Genomic DNA, 25,943 nt, shown 5'->3' with positions numbered 1-25,943 from the left:
AAGGCTCTATTGTACTTGCACCGAGAGCTAGCACCCTCGGGGCACTTTGAGTGCTTTGGTGCATCATCTGTCGATGTCATGTGCAGCAGTGTAGCTTCGACTGCCCTCTTCATAGCTGGCACGTCATTGATATTGCTCCTCAGGGCATATCCGTAGTAATTCGCGATCTTCTTGATCTTCTCTTGTGTGAGCTTTCCTCTACCCCCAAGAGACTCACCCTGAGCCTTCTTTTTGTCCACAAGGTTCCGTAAAGCTGCACCCATTCGCTTGTGGACATGGTTGATGCAGTCCTTTTTGTCTATTTGGATAAAGCCGTACACCTCGGCTTCGGACAAGGCATGAAAAGTGCGGCTGTCTCCATCAGAGAGCACAGTCGTGTAGCGCAGACCATGCTTGGCCCAGGACCTCTGAAACATGGTCAGCGCAGCCTCTACTTCCATGCGGCCAGAGTTGCATTCGATGTTTCGTTGGCACTCGTGGGTTGCCAGCCAGTCGGTGTACCCTTCGTCTTGCGGCTGTGGTCCCAGGGCACAGCCGAGACAAAAGTTTGAGTAAACAACATGGTCAATTACAAGGCCAGTGTAGAGCTCAATGATGCAGCCCACACCTATGTGTGAGCTCCGACCTCGCGTCATCCATGAGCCGTCGAACACAACATCGATGTTCCCTATGGGGTTCAGGAAGTCTGTATACAGCTCTTTTATTACTGCCACACTAGCAGCTTCACTTTCAGTCGCTGTGTTTTCGCAGGCTTTCACTAAACTTTTTAGGTGTCCCTGAAACGTCTTGTGGTGCAAGCCTCGGTGCGAAAGGTTCATACACGCACAAAAGTCCGAAAGGGCAGTAACACCTTTGCCTATCATCTGTATCCCCTTCATGGCCCTCATGTTGACTTCGAAGGGAGTGATGGTGGCAGTTCCGCTCACTCTCGGAGAAGAAAATTGCTTCTTCTCGAAATCACAACTGCTGCAAGAAAAAATAAGCTTTACCGCAAGGCCGTACTCCTTGTCCGTTGCCTTCCTCACGCTGAGACTTTTTGCGTCGCATTTGTCGCACTTCGCTTGTGCAAAAAAGTTATTCAAAACTTTCATATCGACGAGCAAAAAATCGGTCCCGGCGTCACCGGTCTGGCACTCCGCGCTTACTCCAAGAAGGTCGAACTTGCGCTGGGTAGCCGACTTTCCAGACAAAACGGTCTTCGTTTGCGCCGATCTCTCAACTCGCTGCGCCTGCTCCGCCGTTGAGTAGTACGCGGCATCAACCCGAAGTGTTTCGCTAGTCGAACTTGGTCCCACGGTGTCGTCAGTTGAAGTTCCCGGCAGGTCCAAAGGGTCCGGCCGCGACTCCAACTCCGCTGCCGACGGTGCACTTGTAGCCGGCGCCTTCTTGTTCCAAGCCCGTTTTTTACGGCTTCCAAAAGCTCGTTGCGTCGATGGTTTCAGACGAGAGTCTCCAGGCATCTCGATCGCGTGGAAAAACTACCGGCACAAAGTAGAGACACGGTCCGTCGAGAAACACGCACGATCGCAAAAGCAGGCGCACACAAACGGACAGCCACGGCGGAGAACCAAACACAAAGAAAAAAAAAATGACGTGTCGGTCGCGCCAGCCAATGGGAGACTCGGAAAGGCGCGCTTGAAAAGCGCGCCGCGTGAGAGCCAATCAGTGGCCTGGAAACGACCTTCAGAAAACCCGCGACGGCGGCCGTTCTGCTTGAGCGACGCCATTTTGAGATGGCGCAAAATGTGCACAAAGAAAACAGCTTCAAATCTAGCCCAAGATGGCGGCGCTCGGCCCGCTGCAACGCTCATGGCGCGCGCGGGAAGTTCGAACAAATTTCGTCCTTTTGGGGACATTTTAGTGCTGCCGGGGTGCTTTGAAAGCCGATTTTATCGCGTTTCCCGACCGAATTTAGCGTTAGCAATTTGAGAGTAGGTGCTCAGAAGTACAAACGCCTCGAAAATAAGCTTTGCGAAAAATCGATTTTTTGACCATTTTTGACCGTTCCAAGACCCGCGTCTCCCCTTAAAAATGTTCGTGCTCTAACACTAAAAACTTTTCAGCGTGTGATAGTCATTGAAGCATGGCTCGCCGCGCACGCTTTTCAGATGTCGCTCTGTGATCGTCATCGGCGTCTAAACTAGTAAAAAAATCCTCGTCTGACAAACTGAAATCCAATTAATCAGATTCTGATTCGGCACTTGGGGAATAGTCCGCATCGGAAGAATCGCTGCTCGACTCACCGGCAGCAGAGCAGCCGGAGCGCGCTTCCATAGCGTAAGCGAACTGCGTCAGTGAGCGCACGGAAGAAAGCTCTATAGTTGTGCGGCCGTCCTGAAAGTAAAACGAGTGAAAAATCTACAGTAATCCTTCGCCTTATCGCCAACAAGACGTAGTTAGTTTTTCCGAGACCCCAAAACAGGAAACGCAATCACGGCGGTGTAGTTTGTGTAATTTAGCGCCGCACGGAAACAGATGTAATCGCGCCCCGGGGTGCAATAAACGAGAGAGTAACAAGTAGTCACCCTTTGAGGGATTAGAAACCAAACAGCCATCAGCTTTGCGGGTGCAAGAAGCGAAAACCACCTGAAGGACGAAATCGGAACCAGCCGCACCGCGTGCGCGCGTTCCGATGCGGAACTGAAAGCCGCCGCGCCACTTTGGAAAGCAAAAAAAAAGAGACGGAGACACATCGGCGCATTAAAAAAAGTTCCACGTATTCTCGAAACGTGGCAGCACATTCCAAGCAAAAGAAATGATTGAAGAAGGCGCGCGTTTGAAACCAACCACTCTGCGGGTGCACTCGGTTGCGCAAGTGATAGCCGGCGCGCCGTTTTGTGAAGCATAAAAAAAGCAACAACGGAGAGACATCGGCGCATGAAAAAAATTCCACGTATTCCCGAAGCGTGGCAGCACATGCAAAGCAAGAGAAATGATCGAAAAAGGCGCGCACTTTAAACCAGCTGCACTGCGAACGTGCTCGGATGGGCAAGCGATAGCCGGCGCGCCGTTTTGGGAAGCAAAATAAAAATACAACGCAGAGACATTGGCGCATGAAAAAAATTCCACGTATTCCTGAAGTGTGGAAGCACAGGCCAAGCGAGAGAAATGATCGGAAAAGGCGCGCGTTTTAAAAATAAACGCTATGCCGTACATGTACGACAAAAACCCTTTGGTACCAGGAAGCTTCTACCGTACATGTACGGCGAAACCCTCAAGGGGTTAAACCCTATTGGTACCAATACGTGTCAATTGGTTCTATGAGTGTCAAATAGTTGCCAGCTATAGGCACCAATAAAAAATTTATTGGTCGTATCGGTGACAATTAGATATCATCAATTGGTCTCTATTGGTGACAATAGAATTCTAATAAGACCTATAAAGCTCCAATAGAGCACTTATACAACAAATGAGATGTTTCTATAAGACCGATAGAAAATTCTATTGGCATTTTTGCTAGGGACACAGCAGCCATGCAATGCCGGACTCAGTTGAGCATCGTGTCAGAAGGTACAGTTGGGCTCCCGGGTAACCACAGAGTGATTCTTTTAGAACTGACTTATTTCATTGGGCTGTAGTTTTCTTACAAGGTATCCTATTTTAATGCACTTTGCGCCAAAGCATTTAGGAAGGATAAAAATTTAATGGCCCTGCCCGTTCTTTTTTTAATGCACAAACCCACAGAAAATGTTTATATAATTGCTATCTCAATTACAGTAGACACGTTAAACGGAACCTGAAGGGACCAGGAAAATGTGTTCCATTTAACAGGAGTTCTTTTTATTGAGAGATGCACCGGGCTGCAGAATCCAAGTCCGAAACGTGTTATTTTACATGCAGTTGTTCCGTTTAAGGGATTATGGTAGCGTAGATTGACCAAAAAAGCGATTTTTTGATTTCATTACTAAAAATTAATACATACTCTGAGGAGTAAAACCCTGCATTGGCGAGCGCGTTGGAGTGCTCCAAGCCCTTTAAAAATGGCGCCAAAGACCGCGCCTCCTAACGTATATGCGGGTGCTTTTCCATCACTGTTTCTGCGTGTATGCATTTATTTAATAATTACTATGGCTAGATCGGTTGAATCCATTCACTTCCAACCATTTTCATACTTTTTGATCGTAAATTTTTCCACCAAAGTGCTTTTTTAGCGTACTTATTGCTGTACATTATGAGCACGTTTCGTGCCTGTTTTTAAACATAAAGTCGTGTTTTTCTTACAGATTTTTGAAAATTTTCCAAACTTGATGTACTTTTTCTGGAAAACTATTAAACCGCTCAGCTACACAAGCATGCTAACAGCGTGCTGTTTGTATACACAACTTACTGTTAGTGGTATGCAGATCTCTGAAGTGCTTCAGTGTGGCAGAGGCTTGTTCACTATCACTCACAAGATGGTGCAAAAGTCCAAAGTACGCGCATTAAAAGGCTACTGATGCCTTTTTTTGAAGACGAGTTTACTCTGCCATACAAATCAGAGACGGCTCTGAGCAAGTGGAAAGCTCAGCAAATGCTGATAAGATATTTTATTTTGATATTGAAGTTAATTTTTCTATGGTGCACCTACTCGACACTAGCTTGATGTCAACCTGCAGTACTAATTCTGGTGACTTCACATAGCAGTCTGGCTAGTTGGGATGATTTCAGGTACCAAAACTTCCAAGATGGCCACTTGTGCATTACCAAAACATTCAAATTGGCCACTTGTGCGTCACCAGTGGAGCCACGGTGCGGAGCGGCCGTGGAAACATCACTATATCTTGAGCGAGCACATGACGAGAGGCTCATACCGTGTTGTGACGTCAGGGTACAGTAGGAACCGAAACTAGCTTTTAAAAACATACTGTAATTACTTTTTCAGGGTGCACTCGCGCTTAGCACTACATTTTCTAGGCTCGTGAGGGCTTGGCCTTTCAGTTGATGCAAAAAAAACAACTGAAAATGTGCGTGTCAGTACCCCTTTAAAAGGTGTTGCAGCCTTTCGCCGGAGTGGGGCTGTGCGCTTTCGGCTCTGTACTTTGACCTACAGGGCATGGTCTCCTGTGCTTGTGTGCTTGTCTCCTGGTGGGGGTTTAACAGATAGCTCATAGCTTTCTACATGTTGTACTTTCATCACAAAGTTTGCGTTGAAGCCGTAGTCCGCACGAAGGTCACTTTGCTCGCTGCAGTGGCCGTGTTTGCTAGAGTGAGCTGCTAGCTTTTCTTCATATGACATTCCAATTTGTTGCTTTCACATTCATTGCTTTACCTTCGCAGCAAAACTATTACTTTTTGTAATCACATGACATCGTCGCTTTACACTGCTTCCGTGATCGGTGCACCGATCAAGGAGGTAGTGCAAATTCATGTGAGGTGCAGAAAGCTTGCAGAGAGGGAGGGGGAGAATCAAGCCGTCGATCGAGAAGAAAAATAACCTGGCTTTCGCCTTGGAGTTTTCTTAGGGGAATGCATTAGGGACAGTGTGGCTCTTTGGCATTGAGGCACTGCTGTCTACCACGTTTGCTGATAACCACATATAGATGTATTTAGAGTTTTATTTCATAACTTGCGATTTTATTTATCCGGTATTCTGTTTATTTGCTAGTGTCGAAAATAATCGCCGAAGAGGTTAATCCAGAACACTCAACTGCATGAGTCCTTATTTTTTGCAGGTTATGGTTGGGTTTCGCATTTACCTACGCGTACATGTTCCGCATAGGAATGTCCGACACCACAGCTTGTGACCACTGCGGAAGTGATGAAACGATTGAGCATATTCTGTGCGACTGTCCACAGTACTGTTCGCAAAGACAGTCGCTTTGCAACGCGCTTGGTAAACTGGACGACCGAACTCTTTCGGAAGAAAGAATCCTGCGCCACCGACAGGACTTAACGTCACAGAAGAAGGCTGTGCAGGCGCTAATGCGCTTTCTGCGTTCAACCGGTCTATCGCAACGGCTCTGATAGGACGTCCTGCATGTGTGTGCATTTTTTGCTTTGTTTTTATTTTATCTCCCTCTCTCTCTGTCCTCTCTCCGACCCCATATCCCCACCCCTGTGCAGGGTAGCAAACAGGTCACTCGCATCAGGTTAACCTCCCTGCCTCTTCCTGTTAATCTATTTCTCTCTCTCTATTTTTTCATTAGCGAGTGAAGTATGGAGTTCTCCTGAGATGATTTTTTTCGTGAGAATTGCAATGATTCCAAATATTTCTAGCCTTCATAAGAGCCCCATAATAATTTTCAGGTGCTTGAATGTTAATGCAATATGCTTCTGTAGTGCACTCCAGGATGTAAAATTTGCTGCTCCAGAGTGCTCCCAGATGCAAAATTATCTGCTCCAAAGTGCTCCAAGATGACAATTTTTCCTGCTCCAAAGTGCTCCAAAACGGAAATTTTGCTGCTCCAAAAATTGCTCCAAATCAGAAGTCCTCGGTAGCATCGCTGATCCACCCTGAAAATACCGTATTTACTCGAATGTAACGAGAGTTTTTTTTCCAGATTTTCACTTTCTGAAGTTGGCCCTTGCCTTACCAGTCGAATACCGAAATTCAAGTTGTCTAAAAAATGCAACGATGCACCCAATTCTAGACGACTACGGTTTTGGCCATTCTGCGACATATGTTGGCAACATGCGCAAGCCAAATGCCATTTGGATCCACTACAAGCCAATAACCGTTCTGTGATGGCATGCACTTTGCGTTTGTTCTTGTGTCGTAGTGTGTGGTGGTCTCGGTAGCTTTCGTTGCCCTCGGATGCTTCGACTCCTCTTCGGCTTCCCTTGCGGTGGAAACGTGTTGTGCTCAATACGACGCCCATTTCCAAGAGGCATGCTATTTTGACGGCGGTAGAAATCAGCTGCTGCCCGAAGCTTTCGCATGAGTGAGGTGCCATTCTGAGAGTGGCGGCTCCAGCAGGGACTTCTTTTTAGGCGCGAGCACGGCCACCACTTTGAATTGGAGCTGCGTGTTGCTGATTTCGTCACAGAAATGTGCAGTCGCTTTACGGCGGTCGGTGTTGAACTGATGCAGTGAAAGCAAGCAATGTCGCTTGGCAGATGGGCATCCTGGGATTGAGTTCAACGTGTCACGTGGGTTGGTGCGAAATACCATGTTTTGAGACAAGTCTTTGAAAAATAAATGTGCCTTTTCATGGCTCTGCCGGCCTCACGTTACATTGGTAGTCTTACATTACAGTCTGATGCATTGAAAAGTTGCCCCTCACGTTACAGTCGTGGTCGCGTTACAATCGAATGAATACAGTATCACTATCTAAGATAGTGATACACCCTGTGTATTTTGAGTTTGTGCTAATTGCTTACTGCAAGAAAAACCTGTTGTGATTGTTCAGTATTCAATTTGATATCGATACTAGGTATTCTTATGAGATACAAACTGAGCAAAAGAACTTTTTCGGTAGTTTTAGTACCATCTTCTTTTTTCACATTTGGGAGGACCATTCAAACCGAGCCGGTCTTTTACGTGGGTGCCGCAGGCGTGTGGGAAGGACGTGGCTTCGCGATTGGCCGAGTTCTCTGGCGGACCTTACGACATGCTGGACCTCTCCTTGGAACCCCGCTGCGACGACAAGCCATGGGCATGCAGCTTCCAGTTGTGCGCCTCCTGTGCTGACCCACTTCCTACCTTCAGTGAGCTGTACCACTACAAGTACCACACTTTCCATCGATGCAGGGAGAAGGTGAGGGAGAAGGAGGAGCCTCCTGCTCTTTTGTGTCTTTCTAGGGTGCAAATATGTGCACGTTCTGTGATAGAACATTCTACTGCGCTGCACAGGATTGGTCGAGGCTTCTCTGACGGTCAGACGTGAGAACCGCAACCAGGACAGGCAGTGCTGTTTAATCATTTGGTTGTCTGCTAGGCAAAGAACGGGCACAGAACGTACGGCAACACCGTTCTGCCCACTAGAACAGATATAGAACATTCTCCGGATGGCTTGGATTGGATCTAAACATAAGCGCTCGTGCTGGACAGAGTTCTTCAATCATACCAGTTGCGAAACTGCATTCCGAAACCCGGGCATGCCCGTGGCCATTTCTGTGGGGGCCTGCAGATTGTCACGCCATCTGGGAGCAGCAATACAAAACACGAAAACGATGCGGCAGTGCCCCCTGCGAGTGCTTCTCGCAAGCTGCTAAATGCCGCACGCAGCGCTGGCGTCGTTGCGAGTGCTTATTAAAGGAGTCCTGACACAGAAATTTTCGCCCCGCGTTTTTTTTGCTGCAGCACGTGACAGATAATTAATTACAAGCTCCTCATTATCGACACAGCCTCAGTTTCGGTTTGACAGAGCTCCAAAAACGACAAGCCGCCGGGTGCAACTATCACCACCTAGCGAGTGAAACGCTTGGTCACGTGAGCACACAGAACAGTGACGCATTTCCGCGCCGTCTGACGTCGTCGGGCTCATCGTCGTCTGATGGCGACGATTTTCTTGCGGCGGGGATGGAAGGAATTTTCGACGTGGCGAATCACTTCAGGTTTGACCCGCTGGCGAGGAGCGATTCGTCGGAAAGCGCGTCAAAACAGAAATGGCGGCTACGACGTCATCATAACTTGTACCGGCTGCAGCGGTTACGTAGGGGAAGTAGGGGGGTCACCTCGGGTCACCTCCGAGGGTGTCAATGCACCAGGTGCGGCCTATAATGCTGGATCGCACTCGCGAACTTCAAAATTCATATAAAATACCTTCCAAGCTTTATTCGCTGTCGACATTTTGCAGATAGTACATGCACGTACACGGCAATCGATCCAGCAGGCTATCTCGGCCGCGAAATTTTGTGTCAGTACCCCTTTAATGTATTTTTTGGTAAACAGATGACGCGAAAATCGGCAGACCCCCGTGATTTCGGCCAATGGCGTGTCCGTATTTCAATACACGGGGCCTATGGGGAGTTTCGCAACTCGTATGATTGAAGAACTCTGGTGCCAGAGAATCGAGTTAGCCTGCTTTGTGCCTGGCTTAATCCAATCCCGCGTCGATAGTTTGCACTAATGGCAACCAGGCCCCCCCAACCAAACATCTCGGGAAATTGTGACACCACCTAGCACCCAATCAAGACATTAACACAAATAAATTGTTACACTCATCACGCTCTTCAATTTCAATTTTGAAAAACAATGCCTCCCAATAATGATATTCAGTTATAATAATTTTATATCTCTTCAAGCGTTAAAAACATTTCTAAATTCCCTCAGCTCGCCTATTGGCTGTTTGCTCCCTCTCGTTCTCTCGTGACGTTGCGTTCTGTTTAGGGGTGTGCGAATATTCGAAATTTCGAATATTTTTCGAATAGTGTTTGCTATTCGATTCGATTCGCACTGAAATTTTACTATTCGAACTATTCGAACTTCCCAAAGACAAATGCAGTCAACATCCGGTTGAAAGTGACCCCTTCAGATTTTCAATATGCTTCACCTCATTACACTATCGTATTGCGGCAAAGCTGCCTTTCAAGCTCCGTTACGGTCGAACTTAGCCAAGAGACAAAGTCCGGTTGGAAGTGGTCCCTAGATTTTCAATATGCTTCACCTCATCACACCCCCGTATTGCGGCAAAGCTGCCTTTTAAGCTCCGTTACGGTCGAACTGAGGCAAGAGACAGTCAACGTCTGATTGGAAGTGGTCCCTAGATTTTCAATATGCTTCACCTCCTCACACCTCCGTATTGCGGCAAAGCTGCCTTTCAAGGTCCGTTACGGTTGAACTTAGCCAAGAGACAGTCAACGTCCGTTTGGAAGTGGTCCCTAGATTTTCAATATGCTTCACCTCATCACACCCCCGTATTGCGGCAAAGCTGCCTTTCAAGCTCCGCTGCGGTCGCAAATGTATCTCTAATATGGAGATGAAAGATGTGGCAGAGTTGGGGGCTCAATTAATGCTGTTTTGGACCTGAAATTTGGGCAGGAAGTCCGAAAAATCGGACGCCTAAGCTTTTTAGCATCCAAAATTTGAGATGTTCTTATATATTGATGTGTACGAGGCAGATTTGGAACTCTGGACTTGAAGGGCGCACACCCTTGTCTGCCACATCAGTTGGGCTTCCACAGAAGTTGAAAGAGAAGGAGAGGCTGAGGAAATGGCATCTCTGCCTATCACGTGTAAAGTGTTGTCGGCAACACTTTGGTTGCACCAAATCATGTACATAAATACAATTCGGCCTCCACATTGCCTCATTCTTGGTAAGAAAGACAACTATGAAATATGACCCCACCAGCGCTTCCTCAACCTAGCGAAAAGAAACACTTTCATGTTGCTATCTCACAAGAACATACTTAGGGATTCTCTGCAACTTTTTCTGTAATTTCACTTCGAATTATTCGAAAAATGGTTGAGAAATATTCGAAAATTATTCGAAATTATTCGATTCGATTCGCACTCAATCTTTATTATTCGAATTCGCTTCGCACCCAAAATTTTGCTATTCGCACAGCTCTAGTTCTGTTCTGTTCTGTTACAGAACGTGTACAAGATTGCGCCGCTAGTGCCCCATAAAGCGAAAGAAGGGGAACTCTTTGAAGTTCTCGTTTCTTCGCTTGGCGCAACCAAAGGAATCCAACAGACTATTAGGCCAAAGAAAGCATAGGACACATTACTTCATGTCACTTTTATTTCCAGGCCCCCTCAAGGGGGGGGGGGGGGGGTGCTATTACATAAGGGGTGGGTTTACAATTGGTTGACATATATACATAATAATAATATATACACAATTATACATACACAAAAATTATACATAAACAATAATATATACATTCATAAAATATACACAATAACCACATATGCATATAACAAGTAGCCACATATAAACATAAGCAGTGATTCCACTCCTGCGCCAACTGCGCCAAAGTGCGCCAAATTGTATTTACTGCGCCATCCTGATAATATCGACGAAATTTGCGCCAAACTGCGCCAAAGTCTCGGGTTTGAAGGCGTCTATCACCAGCAATCGCACCGCCGGCGCGTCAGAACATGTGCAGCTCGATCTTGGGGCTGCCAATAAAGTCGCAATCATGGACCAAGAATTATTCCACTGAATAAATAGCGCTCGTGCGTGCGTTCCGAGTAAGCCACGATGCCATGCACGGTGCCGACGCAGCTTCTGTTCTGCAATTCGGCCCGACAGCAAAACGCGCTCTCCGCAGAGGCTCGTGACGTCTAGGCCTATCGGTAGCGAGAAAGTGCGACGGCGATTCATCGGCGGACGTCGTCTGTTCCAGAAACGCTGCTGATAGCTCGTTTCAAGCGTCGCACGGCACGTAAGGAAAGCAATGTTCAGTAATAACTACATGAGTGCCGCTAAAATGTCTGTAACTTCTGTTTCCGGACATCGCGGAATGAAATCTGGGATCGCTCGCAGTAGATATATGGGACAATATCGAATTTTCCTTGCTTCGCGTTTATGGAAGAGCACGCGAACGGTGGAAACGCGTTGACACTTTTCCTCAGATATACTTTATCTATGGATCTTCATCCAGAACAGCCTTTTCGTAATTCCTTCCGCCAGCACGTCCGAGTTTGTATTCACTCTGCGGTAAATACCCCCTAAAAGGCCCTGCCATTTCGAGCTCACGTGCTAGGGTTCCAATTCGAATTTTTTGCTTGCTTTTTTAAAAATGTCATCTCATTAGTAAAGTCATATCTCCTGGTCGGAGCAGCCGCAAATGCGCAGCTGTCAGTAGCGGGCCCGTCGCTGACGGCCCACAGTGAAGCGGCTACGCCATGTACACGTCCGCCCCTCGCTTTCGGGGGTCAATAGCTAACGGTTAAAAAAACTCAGTTTCGCTTAAGAGTGAAGCAATGAATGCGATACCAAAAAATTGTATTGTGAAACGAAGTAAGACTAGCAGCTAACTCTTTTGGATCCGATCTCGCGTAACTCAACAAAACGCTGGTTTAAGGGAATATGGCCCCTCCAGGAACCGAAGCGTTTCCTTGCTCTGAGTTCTCTAAACGCGAAGTAAGCGTTGAGAGCACAGCAAGTTTACGAGCCGTCTCCTGATGCCTCGAGATAGCGCGCGCGCAAGCGACTGCGCCCTTCGAACGATGCGCCCCCCCCCCCCCCTCCGCTCCCCTGGCGTCCCTTCATGCTCCTTACGAAAGACGGGCAGGGCATTTCCTCTAGTGATGCAGAACTATCGATGGTACTATCGATAGTATCGATAGTTGAGTCACTATCGAACTATCGATCGTAAAAGATACTATCGATAGTGCTATCGATAGTAAGTACTATCGCTAGTTTAAAATCAACAGCGCGAACTCATTGCAGAAAAAAATTACATCACCTCCCACTAAAGGGACCCATGTGGGGATGCAAAGCAGTGCATGGGTCGACTTAAAGTTCCGTTCATCACAGGCACCTTGCCCGATGTTAACGCGTCCTTGCAAGTGGAGCACACTGTGAAATCACTGTTGTTGCTGTTGCTGTTACTCGTCCCGAACTCTTGTTGGAGCACGCCACGCGGGTTCATCACGCGTCTGCAGAATCTCGTTCCCCGACGCCATCACGTGATTGCTGAGAGAGTGTAAGGGGGAGAGGCCACAGCGTCTTACATAGCCCCTTACACAGGCCCGAACGCGCTAGCGCGTGCCAGTACACATGGTTTTGTCTGCGTTACGCCAAGCTAGGGCAGCATACGGCAGCCCGGGCCCTTAAAGCGCTCTGCACGTATCATCGTCAAGGCGGTCGAAGAACAAGAGGAGGAATACTTCTCCTTGGCGCAAGCGCGCGCTCAGATGGCTGTGCTAGGTGGTACAAAGCGGATGGTCGCCAATGGAACTACGGACACAGCCCCGAGCAACAGCTGCTTCGCATCTAATAAATTTGGTTCGCCGCGCGCGTGGTACATAGTGGAGCCGGAAGAGCAGGCTGTAGCGGAAAGGAAGCCGTTACATGGGGTAGAACTGCGCGGCTTGAGCTTTATATTGCATTTGATGATTTCAATATAAAAAAATAATCAAGAACTAAGTTTGTTAATTGTAAGTTCTAACTGGTTGCTTTTAAATATTAATTTATTGGTGGATATATGCCGCCATTTTCACTGCGCAAATAATTTCTCTCCATAAAAGTTTCCTTATAAATTAAGCGAAGCTGATACTAGGCTATCGCGAATATTCTGGCAATTTGGCCAGCCAGCAACACCATCGTTATTCGCACCACTATGGATAGTTTGTCACGTGGTTGTGACAGTGAAGAATTCTGCAGCAAGACTGGGCAATACGAAGCTCTTTTTTTTTTTTGTCGTACTTGTGCCCATAAAATCAAAACTCATAATACAAGCGATACACGCTGCGCACTGATTGCGGCGAGAACAGTCGCCGGCCGTCGAGTAATCTGATGACCGGTGGAACGCTTCGTCTTTTATACATCAGTCATCAAGCGCTCCAGCGTTATCGCTGGTGCTCGCGTAAGCTCTCGAATAAACTTGAATATTCGTGCCCGGCGTGTAATCTTAAAATGCCAAACAATCGCGAAGCTTCTCAAACATTGCGGCGCGGTCTGCGTCAAACGCCGCTAACAGTCTGTGGGTGAAACCCGAATACATCAAAACAAAGCAATAAACACGCCTGGCAATATTATCGCTAGTAATATTACCGATGGTACTACCGATTCGACTATCGATAGTTTGTCTACACTATCGATAGTTTCAAAGAAACTATCGATACTATCGATAGTCAATTTACCGATAGTTTTGCATCACTAGTTTCCTCTCTGTTTGATGAGCAATCGACGGCAGGCCCGCACGCGGGAAGATGTTATCGCATGCACTGTCCGTGCGGCGGGTACAGACGGCCGGCTAGTTTAATCTCCGCTTCAGCCGCATTCGTCGCCAGCGCTCGTGAGCTTTTACCCGCGGCTAGAATGCGCGTGGTGATGTTATTAATTTGGACTTTATACGGAAAATTACGGCAACGGCGACGGCAAAAATCCGCCGAGAGTGTCCATATAATTGAAGGGTCAATGTACGGGGCTGATTTTGCGCCCCCCCTCTTAGGTGATTAAGGGGGGGGGCGCCCCCCCCCTGCCCCCCCTGTGCGCACGCCTATGCTCCTGGGATGATTTTTTCCATGAGATTTGCAATGAATCGAAATATTTCTAGCCTTCATAAGAGCCCCATAATAATACTGAGGTGCTTGAATGTTAATGCAATATGCTTCTGTATTGCACTCCAGGATGTAAAATTCGCTGCTCCAAAGTGCTCCTAGATGCAAAATTATCTGCTCCAAAGTGCTCCAAGATGAAAATTTTGCTGCTCCAAAAATTGCTCCAAATCAGAAGTCCTCGGTAGCATCACTGCATAAGAATAAATTAGTGCTTAAGCTTTTCAGCAAATAATGATGGGCAAATGATATCAGCGATAGGACGGCGCAGGCCGTTCCACTCAGTCGATGAACGGCAAAAAAAAGGAGGCCGAGAAGGTAGTAGTGCGGCCGCGTGGACAAGTTACTTGTAAGTGATGCCCAGTCCGAAGGGAAAGGCGTGGGGGTGGGGCCAAGATGTATGGTGTCTGATGAAGCGAGCTGTAATAGAACTTGTGAAAAAGGATGAGTGAATCAATGCGGCGCCGGGATGACAATGAATCTAAGCCGGATCGTGGCCTTCAGTAGTGATATGCTTGTGTGATAAGAGTATGATGAATGAATTAATCTTTCCGCGCGATTTTGGACTGATTCAAGTGCATTGATGAGATATGCTTGATGTGGGGACCATATCGGGATGCGTACTAAGTTTCGGACGTACAAGTGTTTTAAATGCTAGTAGTTTGACATGAGGGGGTGCATGACGTAAATGGCGTTTTAAGAATCCCAAGGTTCGGTTAGCTGAGGCAGTAATGCGTGACACATGAACAGACCAATCTAAATCATATGAGAGGGTGACACCAAGGAGGGAGTATTGCTGATGTTATAGGGAATATAGGAGGGCTGATGGCGGCGAGTGAAACACATTACTTTACATTTATTGGGGTTAAGGGTCATGAGCCAGTCGTTACACCAGTTTGCATAATCGAGAAAAATAGCGTGAACCTGGGTGTTTCTGTCGAGGTTAATGTGCAAGTCATGGGTGAAGATGGCAAGTTGCGTTTTGCATGATAAGCCTTTGCGAAAGCCATGTTGGGCAGGGTGAAAGAAGTTAGCGGTGTCTAGGAAGCGCATGATTTGGGTGTAGATTACGTGTTCCATTATCTTGCAGGGTACACTTGTAAGAGAGATTGGCCGGTAGTTAAGAGGTGAATTTTTATTCCCTGATTTGTAAATCAGAACGACCTGTCTGCTCTTCCAGTCAATGGGAATACTGGAGGATGATAAAGACTCAGCGAAGATTAGTTTCAAGTAAGATGCGCACACGTTTTCTATTTTTCAAAAGTTTAGAATTGAGACCATCAATCCCGTATGTTGATAACTTTAGTTTTTCTATAATTACCATTATGCCATGTTCGGTGAATTCGATGGGTGGCATGACAGACTGTAAATGTGCAGGCGGTAACAGGCCGTAATTATTGCATTTAACAGTGAAATAGTTATGACGTAAATTGGAATGAATTAAAGTGGGCGAAAAACGCCTTTTCTGTCAGTGGGAACGTTGCGAGTTCGGATCCCACCAACAGAAAGGGTGTTTCTTCGTCCACATTGATTCTTTTTAGTTTACATCATAGCTACTACACTGCGGTTAAGCGAACAATGAAAGTCCCCCTATGCTTTTCTTGGCCTATTAGTTTGTTGGATTCAATTAGTTGTGCCCCATAGGGTTTCTCACAGCAGAAGAGTCCCCTGTGTGTGTCTAGTGCCCTGCAGTTTTTCACGATAAATCGTATAGTCAGATACAACTTGAGAAGTCCGTGGCATTTCCTCTTCAAGGGCGGTTGCACACAAGCCTGCACTAAGGGGCGCGCACTCTGGACTTGCATCATGAGCCAGACTGTCGGTGACCCCACCTTCAGAGAACATTGCCAAGTGCATGAGTGGAACTATATTTCTTCAGCCGCGGAGGCGATCGGCTATAGAGGAAAAACTGCCACCATAGTCTATGCGAGTTTCCTAACAAGCCTTGTGCCATCATTCGAATGACAGTGCAGTTAAATCTCTATTCAACGAAGTCAGTAAAGTCGGCAATTGACTTCGTTACAACGAAACATCGTTAGATTGTAATTGACATTGTATGCAAAGTAGTCACTGAAGGATTCATTTTTACACGGGTAGTGTCACTTGCACGAGGATTCACAAACATGAGAAATGAGCAGTGTCAGCCCATGGCATGCATGGAAGCACCTTCGATGATTATGAGCCCATGCCAACATGACAGCTCTAGGCAAAAGACACAGATCTGGAAGGCTTTACTTTTGCTAACTACGTGCGCCATTTATTTGTTTTGAAGTAAGTCATTTTTATGCAGATCTCTGAGGTTGTGCTTTCGGCCACAGGAATCTGAAAACTTCATGGGTGTTGCGCGCCAAGTTTAGGACGCGATTGTTATGCGGCAAAGAATGTGTTTTTGACGGCGAAATTTAGGGGTGCTATCATTGCATGAGTGCGATCGTTATACAGTCGAACCCGTTTATGGCAAACTCAAAAGTGCCACGAAAAGTGGTCACTATATCAGTAGTTTGTTGCATGTCTACTCGCCCTTAAAAACGTGCACTTAGCGACCAAGCCATTTTTCTTTCTGCTGTGCATTTTTATTTAAAAGTATTAACGACCCTTCCGGTCACAAGTAAGCCTCTTGGCATTGTGAAGCAATACCCATTGTGTGCTCACCAGTGTTAAACCGCGTTTGCAATGAACTGACGCAGTTTCGCTGAAGTGCGATACCGCCTTGTGAAGCCGATTATACATGGGTAATTGCGTGCAGCACAGCAGCAGTTTTCGACGTCGGGCAATGTTCTCGTTGAGTATCGTCATTTTCACCACCGCTATCAACACTCGGGCGAGTCCATTCATGACTTTGTTGCCGCCCTATGGGAGCTAGCGTCACACTATTCGTTCGTTTCTCAAGATGATGCTCTGCGGGATCAATTCGTTGCCGGCATAGTTTCCAACCGCATACGTGAGCGGTTATTGCTTGAGGGCCCCTCACTTTCGTTCAAGAGGTCAGTGTGAATTGCGCTTCAGTTTGAGCAAGCAGCTCACGAGCTAAAGGAATTTTCTCTTTCGATTGAGCCAGTTTCGTTGCTGTGTCATCGTATGCAACCCTCGCATTCATCGAAAAAGGGCAATTCACAGCCTGCAGCCCACAGCCCATTTTCAGCAAATGTCAACAAAGAGCGCGAGCGGCTCACATGCGCCGCAGCGGAACCGTCCCCCTGAATGAAACCAAGAACACAGTAGGCGCTCTGCGTCGCCGCACTGTTTCCAATGCAGCTCGTGGGACCACTTGGCATCAGAGTCGCAGTGCCCAGCGCATGGGAAAAGTTGTTTGTTTTGTGGTCACAAGGGCCACTTTCAGAATGTATGCAACCGCAAGGGAACGCAAGTGCAAGGCAGTATCCGTGAAGTTTATTGTGATGACAGTGTTTCATCGTGTAGCAGTGCTGAGCAAGTCTTGACTGTGCAACGTCCCGCTCGTAGGGGAATCCACATTGAAATGCTAGTTGCGAACGTTAGGCTTACACTTCTTGTTGATTCAGGGTCATCTGTCTCAATTTTGTCAGTGCAAGAATTCCGTCAACATTTTCAGAGCATTTCGCTTCTGCCTGCTCCGCACGTCACTCTGTTTGATTATTCCCAACGTCCCATTTGCATGCTAGGTTGTTTCAAGGCAGACGTACAGTTTAAAGGCCGCACCACGTCACTCTGTTTTTATGTTGTTCGCCAAGGAACTTCTCTTCTCGACCTTGACGGCATTAAAACCTCAAGTCTTCGCATTGAAGGTTCTGCTCTCGAGTGCTCACATACGTCTGTTGCTTCGCTGACACGTGTCAATGACCCGGTACCTCTTTCGATTTCCACGCTGTCCAAACGCAGCCCGGTCAGGGAAACCTTCCACTAGCCTTGGCATAAACTTCTCAGAAATTCCTGTGCCACCACCGTCCTGGCTATAACTGCCTCAGCATCCTTCAACTTGCGTGCTTACACTGAAATATGGAAGTCTGTGGGCATCAAACCTGCAGCCTCACCTTCAAAGATCTGGCAAAAATTACCAACAAAGAGAAAAAAAAAACACACAGTGCAGAAAGAAATAAAAGTGCAAGGGCTTAGGAAAACCCCTTCAAGCAAGGACACTAAATATTATAGCACAGGGACATTTTGATGGACATGTAGTGACTGCGCAACTTTAGTGCCAGTTTTCTCAGAAGGTGTGTTGACCCAACTTGTCACGCTTCCAGAAAGCATAGCACAACTATGGCTTGATGGATTTTCATGAAGTCTGCTGCATTGTATTCCTTGGTCAATTGTGTACGCAGTGACATTCCTATTTTTTTTAATTACTATCTCATTTTTTTCTCCTTAGGTAATATGACATAATGATAATGAGTGCATTATGCAAACATGAATGTAATGTTCCCTGTAAAAAAATTCAGGGTGATAAAAACATTTGTAGAATGTCACGGCATGAATCATTTCTAGGGCTAACATATGAAAGTAACTGCGGGCTTCTACTGTGTTTTTTTGTGACACCAGGCTCTGTGGAAGTTTGGTACAGCAGTGATGGAAGTAAAAATTTATAATGTCGAAACTACTGGAGGTATCATAATAAAACTTTGTTATTAATCATTCAGTGCACTTCCCAGTAAGCATGGACCTGCATGAACCGGCACTTCCCTGCATTGGACCTTAAGCTCCTTCTAAATAAATCATTAAGAGCACACTGGCAGTGTTTGTGGGATAGAGAAACCAAAAAAAAAAAACATGGCTAATTCCTCTGTCATAGGAATCGGTATAACACGAAAGTAAAACGTGTCTTCACAGACGTAGTTGAGCGTTTGTTGTGCATTGTTTTGCCCCGAGGGCGAAGGAATGAACGCTGTAGCAACAAGTTGTAATGTCACACGAAGAACGGCAAGCAGCTTGAAACTTGCAACGCGCTGCTCAAGCAGAAAGGACGCACGGAACGAACATACACAGTATGAGTGCGAACTAACAACTGTCACAGCTCTACAGTTAAAGCGCGCTGGTCAAATACAAAAGAGAACGCATGAAACGAACGCACAAGTATACACAGGATGAGCGCGAACTGTCACAGTTGTAACTTATTTGTTTGTGAGCAGCGCGCTTCTTTCGCAAAAGCGACCGCTGGAGTAAGCGAAGTGACCTTCGTGCTCTCTCTAACTTCAGCGCAAACTTGCAGTGACAGCGCAAGACGTACAAGATAAGCGCGCGCGCAGGAGCGACCACGCCCTGTAGAGGCGCACGGTCATGTCAACACGTGGGGCGACGCACGCCGTTCGAGCCCTTCGCGCCATCTCGCTAGTGATAACGAAAACACGCTGATGTACCGCGATCTCTGAGTACAGCCACCGGCAATTGGTGTACATAAATAGCACGCCGTTAGCATGTCGAAGAACGTGCCGTCTGTGGCGGAGTCGTTTCGCGCTGCGCGCTGGGGATCGAGGGGTCGTAAGTTCGACTCCCGGTGACGGAACTTTTTCTTCTAATTTTTTTCTTTGCCATATGTTAGTCTTTATATTTTACAACGTCATAACCGGAATGGAAATGCGTCAGTGGAGCCGTGGTGGACCCCGGCATAAAACACTTTTCGTGTTAAAATAAATTGTTCGTCATCAAGCCGCATCTAGGCGGCTGGTCACCAGTGTTAGTCACGCTATACAGAAGTCACACTTTGTAGAATCAGAATAGGACACACACAGTACACACGCACACATTTTGTCCGGTGATGACCCACCCATGTGTGAGAAATGCAGCACGCCACTCACTGTACTCCACATCCTCCTTCAATGCACCCATCTTGGTGCCATCAGAGAAAAGCATTTTCTGTCATACTGCCAACACCTCCCACTCCATCCTGCAATGTTCATAGGCAGTGAACATGTTTTTAAAGGGACCCACAACTGGGCGGAACGTGTGATTAGATCATGGTAGAAATGAAAAGACCTTGAAATATAGTGACAGATTCTAGCATCCTTTTGGCGTTGTGAGTAGAATTTATGTTTTTAAATCGTGCTTAAAAGTAACAAAAATCGGTATGTCACGCAGCCTAGCGGAAGAGCTTTGAAGCAGGATTATGAAGTCAGTCACTTTGCTGTACGTAGTCACGTAGTCTGATGCTGTCATGCACGCCATAATTGGCCCTCAAAGTTAGAGTATGTATATCATTATCTATCCTCACTCTGTTCTGTGCTGCCTACAAGGTAAAAGGAGTTGCACGGTGAGAAGCGGCACTGCCTTCGCAGCCGCCAGTGGCCCATGTCGAGCCTCGGCGCATGGGCGTAGAGTGCACACATGCGCACTAAACCGCCGAGCTCGAACACAAACCGCTCTCGCGCTCACTGTTTGCAGCATGTGTGGTCAAGTGTGTTTAAGACTTCATATTCGACGCAGATAGAAAAATTCTGATTAAAAATGTTTCACGGCGTTTTCCACGTTACTATCCATGAGTAGACACTCTGACCAATTAGCTTTTTGTTGCGCTAAAGAAAATAGGTGCCCTAAAAATTTGCTGTCAGTCCCTTTAAATATGATTCACCTCTCAGTTTCCTCAAATATTTTGAGACATGCAGGCTCTGTACGCACATTTCACATTACTCATGATTTTAATACAAATATGTTTTGACAAAAATTACTTAGCGCAATGAAAAACATGGCACACAAGGAAGGCACACAAGGGACAAGCGCCAAGTAATTTTTGTCAGTATGCACCAACTAGGCCCAAAAAGTCCTATTAAGTCATATATGTTTTATCCGCCTTTAGTGCATGGAATTTTAAGGCCCTTATACAGCCATTTACCATAATCATTGTTCACATCGTTTTGTCCCATGACCTGGCACTCTTTGGCCATAAAATGGCCCTTGTGCCGTAAAACATCCTATATCATCATCCCAATAAGCATGCCAGATTTCATTGCTCTACTACAAAAAATAATTTCACCTCTGATCCCCACCTCTGCCCTTAAAGGGAACCTGAAGGGACCGGGAAAATGTGTTCCATTTAAAGGTTTACTAAACAAGACGTTTACTGCCAAGATTTTCAGCCCAATTGAAAGCTTGGGTGCTGAAATTGGTTGACACAACCTTGTTTTCGGGCAGAAACTAGCGGAAAATAATGGATTTAATGCGTTTGTCACAAACTGTCATGTTTGTCACAAACAAACCCACTGAAAATGGTTGTGCCAACCATGCCAGCCATCACCCGCGTCTCTCAACTCGTTCCGCTCCCACTATGGTTCCTAGAACCAGTACCAATGCACCGGCAGCGAACAGTACTCCTGGGTATAGCACATCTCAGTTCCTTGGTGGAAAGGGGAGTGGGATGTAGAGGAGAGATGGAGAAATGGATGTAGCAAGACGGGAAAGTGCGCACCCTGCTTCCGGTGTGCAGCTCCGTGTGTGCTTGGTGTGCAGCCGCCGCGTGCTCACAATCCTCTGAGAACACAGCCATCTTTTAAAATGATGTGAAATAAACTTTTTATCAGCACATTCGCGACTTCTGAGTGGAAATTCAATGCATTTGTCATTTTTTCATGCATTTGTTCAGTATCCCTTTAACAGGAGCTCCATTTGCTGATAGATGCATACGGATTTGGATTTCAAATACAAGACCAACCATATGAAAGGCAGTTCCACTTAAGCAGCCATTCTGTTTAAGCAATTTCCATTTACTGAGTGTTTACTGTACTGAGTGTAGGTACGCTATGTTTGTGCAGATCGAGCGCTTGAAACAGGAGCAGAATGTAACCGAGTCGCATATCATCCTTGAGCGTTGCCTGCAGGACGACACATGGGTCAACCAGGTGAGTGTTGTCATTCTTGTTAGCAGAGACTGGAGGGTCCTTAAACTGTGCACACAGTCTTCTACAGACAAGTTTTGCCAGTTTCCCTCAAAAGGTGAAGAGGTGTTCATGTTGATTGCAATGCTTCGGACAACTAGATACAGTGAAGCTTGGCCCTCTGAGATGTCAATGTACTTGATTTTTACCGATTAGGAACTACGTGGATCCCAGTAGACACCGTCAGAATCTATGGCGTCACGGTGTTTGTTCCACGATTTTCAGGGTGAGGTCGGCACCCACATTTTCTTTTTGCGTGTTTTCTCACTTACCAAGACTCTTGTCGCAGTGAGCGGGGTCATTATGCAATTTTGATAATACTCGACTAATAATTGACTGATAATAGAAGAATTGTTTTTTTCTTTAGTGTCCCTTCAAGTGGGTTCCTCATGTGTTGCGCGTACATATACGTTTCACATTTTATCTGGATAAAACTGTTCTTTTTTGTTTATGTGGGGGCAAGCTTTTTGGAGAAGGTTTATGAGCGACACGTACTGATCTTCTTTTGCTTCATGCATGTGGGGCTACTTGATTTATCCGAAACGGGCGAGCTAAAAGAAAATAGACCAGGCCCCTATATAGTTAACATCTCGCTACTCCTGGCTTTATTTGCATTCGTTATTATTTTATATCTCAAATATTATTCTGTAATCGTAGTAATAAATGTAATATAATAAATTTATGCCTATAACTTATCATCGCAAGTGCGATCACGGAAACCCAAAAGTGGGGAAACGTTCTTGCAAGTTCCAGCCCTCCACTAAAACGAAAAGACTGTGCGGAGTCTCGTTGCATAAAATCCTTATAAAAACATTCTTTTTCCGCGGCTCCGTCTAGGCTCCCAGAGGTCATGTGACGCGAGATGGACATGCCCAGCCTGCTTTGTGCAATGTGGGCTGTTCTTTGCACAGCCCACATTGAACATCTGAGTGTTCGTCTTGTTCCGCTATATCAGGGGTCTCAAACTCGCGTCTGCTAATGGGCCGCATTCACGAGAATTTACTTCTGCAAGGGCCAGGACAGTGACGAAGGTAGGAGTGGAGGGGTGGGGTGGGGTTGAAGAATAGGTTCTACCAGATTTCAGCTAACGTTGCTATTTTTAAAGATTTTTTAAGACCTTTTTAAGATTTCATATATGGGGCATTTCTGAAGGGTATTTGGCGGCAAGTTTCCACCAATATATCGATACCTATGTCCAAAATGACTAAAATCTGGGTGCTAATTCTGCAATATGGAGTTTTGTTTCACAGTTATATATCAACACATGGTGGCTGCAGGCGGTGCCTCACGAAAATAAAGGCTTTAGACCTGTCATGCCTGTGTAGCTCAAGAACGTACAAGAACGTAAAGAACGTATGGTGCCCTCACAGCCAGCGCCGAATGCCGCGCCGACGACAACGAAACGCGGCAGATACAGTCAACTGCTGATTTTTCGGACGCCCGATTTTCCGGACATGCTCGAAAATTCAGACGCTTTCACGGTACCGTCACCAGCCCCATAGACGTCAGTGGTCAAGAACGTCTGAAATTTCGGACGCTAAAACGTTTCGGCGTCCGATTTTTCGGACTTTCTGCCCAAATTGCAGGTCCGAAAGGCAATAATTGAAGCCCCCGCTTCTGCCACGTCTATCATCTCGTAGGTTCGAACCAGCGCTTTCGCTAATCGACCCGTTTGCGACAGTAGCAGAGTCCGAAAGTTGGCTTTGTCGCGATGCCGAAGTGTTATGGGGTGAAGCGGACCGGAAATTCAAAGGGGCCGCTATCACGGCGCCGTGCGCCGATGTCTTTACGTATAAGCAGTGGAAATGCACGGAGGCGTGATGGCGGCAGGTGGCAAACGCGCCAGTACGGCTCAATCGCTGACAAGCCTTACGATCAGCATCTTCAGTCAACTGCTCGATAGTGCATGTGGCCTGGTGCAGTTGCATGCGTAGTGCACGCATTTAATACGGGAGAACCGAAACGCGCTGCGCCGCCATTCATGCTGCCTCTCTGTGCGACCCCTAAGTGCGCCGCACAGACGCGTTGCCTTCACGAACGAAACCAGCTCGTCATCGTACAGTGATCACATCACACTGGCGAAGATACAGGCGGACTTCGTCGCACGTAAGCGGAAGTGCGGGTAGCAACGCATTGACAACTTTTTTCAGCCACCGGGACCCTCAAGTGTCAGTAAGAGCATTTTTTTTTCTGACGCATTCGTTTTTTCGGACATTCGATAATTCGGACTTATTTACGTTCCCCGTGGAGTCCGAATTCTCGGTCGTCGCCTGTAATGCGAGTGTTACATGAGCCACAACAGCGTTGGAATGTGCGGGAATAGCATAAGTCCATTAAACATGTATATTCATGTTTAAAGGCAAAGCATATTAGCTTGATGAAATATCTGGCTTGAAATAAGAATCACAAATTCCATGTCGGGGGTATGTCCCCTTTGTCCCCTTACCTTGAATCATATGCATCCAATGAGTGAGCGTCGAGAAGCTTATTCGCACCTTTATTACCAAACTGGAATGAACCCTGAAAATAGATCGCAATCACTTCGTCCACCTATTGCCAGTCTTACCAGTGTAGTCTTACCAGCATAGGCCACCTTCTACCGGTGCAACATCGTTAGGGAAACATGCACCATTATAATATGGAAAAAAAAGAGCCCTGTGCAAGCTGTGCATAACAAACACTGCTGAAAAGTGCGAGGAGAAGCCCTCAGAGGCATTTACAGATTATATTCAAGATTGGCACATCGTTCGGGAACAAGAGAAATGAAGGAATCGGCTGGGCAGCTATTTTCATTCTGCAGAGGTCCTAAAAGACATCCCAAATTTGCTCCAGTAGTGGAAGTCAAGAACTACGACTGCCAACACCTTCACATTTCTCAACGCGGATGTGCACCCCGATGGCCAGTGCAAGCAGTGCAAGAAACTTTAGCGCGGCAGGAGATGTGATGCAACGGCGCATGGTGTACATATAGCGGAATATCTTTATAATTAGATTTTTTGTACAATAACATGCAAACAAATAAACGATCAAATATGCCACAAAAACTTATAGACTGTATGTAATAGCAGTGGTGGGATATATGAAAAGAATGCTATGACAAATAGTTGCTTTTTTTTTTTTCATTCGGCTTCTTATATGTATTTCCAAAGTGCACGTGGTGCGCGCGGTTCATTGTAATTTTTATCTAGGTTAGTGCATTTACAACAAATGTAATAAATTTCACTTTTTTCTCTATTTCTCTTGATGTGGCAAGGTGCTACTATGATGAAGATATATATATTTCACGACCTCCTCTATAAACTTCCGACCTGCTCATGCCGCCGCTCCCCGTGTCGCCAGATTTGCTTTTGCTTGTTTGCTTTTTTTTAGTTCTCCAAAGTGCCACAGCACGCCTTGGCGCCACAACTTACCCCCATCGCTGCAGCCGCCAAGCTGCTGTTCTGCTTGGTGCGTGCGTGCGTTCGCTTGATGTTGTGTCACTCGAAGGCTATCGCTTGTCACATCTATCTTTAATAGAAAAAACGTAGAGCTGGCCAGGCAACGTAGTGCACAGGACCTATAACCAACGTGTAGCGAGAGCGACGGAGTGGATATCGAAGGATGGCTAGCGCAGCCGAGGTAAACAGCCGAGTTAGGTGGCTTGATGAAATTCAAAAATTGATAATTCAGGGATAAAACCGAATTGGCGTGTGCAAGACGGGGCAAGAGATCATTGCGAGAGGTCTTTACCCTGCAGTGGACACAGAATAGTCGGGTCATGATAGTGACATCGGATATTTCGCCCCTGCATTGAGATATTTGAAAGTTGTTGGATATCTGGGAGATTTTGTCTGGTCCCAAAAGCAGTGTTTACTGGATCCTCTGGCAGTATTTTGCTTTGAGCAGGGCTGAATTTTAGTTCTGCCTCCCTGCCCTCCCTCTGCGCACGCCTATGATGATGTGAAGGAAACAATTGGCAGCTGAAGCCTCAGGCAGCATCAGGAATAGTACATTATTGGTGGGAAATACCATGT

The 25,943-nt window shown here is 46.5% G+C and overlaps 1 protein-coding gene across 2 annotated transcripts in view; it reads left to right on the top strand.

Moving 5' to 3' along the window:
- Window positions 1–25,943, top strand: part of LOC119383774 (uncharacterized) — a 73,282-nt gene that overhangs the window by 22,978 nt on the left and 24,361 nt on the right. For both annotated transcript variants that reach the window (XM_049412673.1, XM_037652073.2), the window contains exons 7-8: window positions 7,473–7,676; window positions 21,808–21,894. In XM_049412673.1, coding sequence (XP_049268630.1) covers window positions 7,473–7,676; window positions 21,808–21,894 — 291 coding nt within the window. The remainder of the gene's footprint in view (window positions 1–7,472; window positions 7,677–21,807; window positions 21,895–25,943) is intronic.

The sequence above is a fragment of the Rhipicephalus sanguineus genome, chromosome 2, assembly GCF_013339695.2.
Source record: "Rhipicephalus sanguineus isolate Rsan-2018 chromosome 2, BIME_Rsan_1.4, whole genome shotgun sequence".
NCBI classification, from domain to species: domain Eukaryota; kingdom Metazoa; phylum Arthropoda; class Arachnida; order Ixodida; family Ixodidae; genus Rhipicephalus; species Rhipicephalus sanguineus.
Note: the sequence above shows the minus strand (reverse complement) of the source record. Positions and strands in the feature narration are given on the sequence as shown.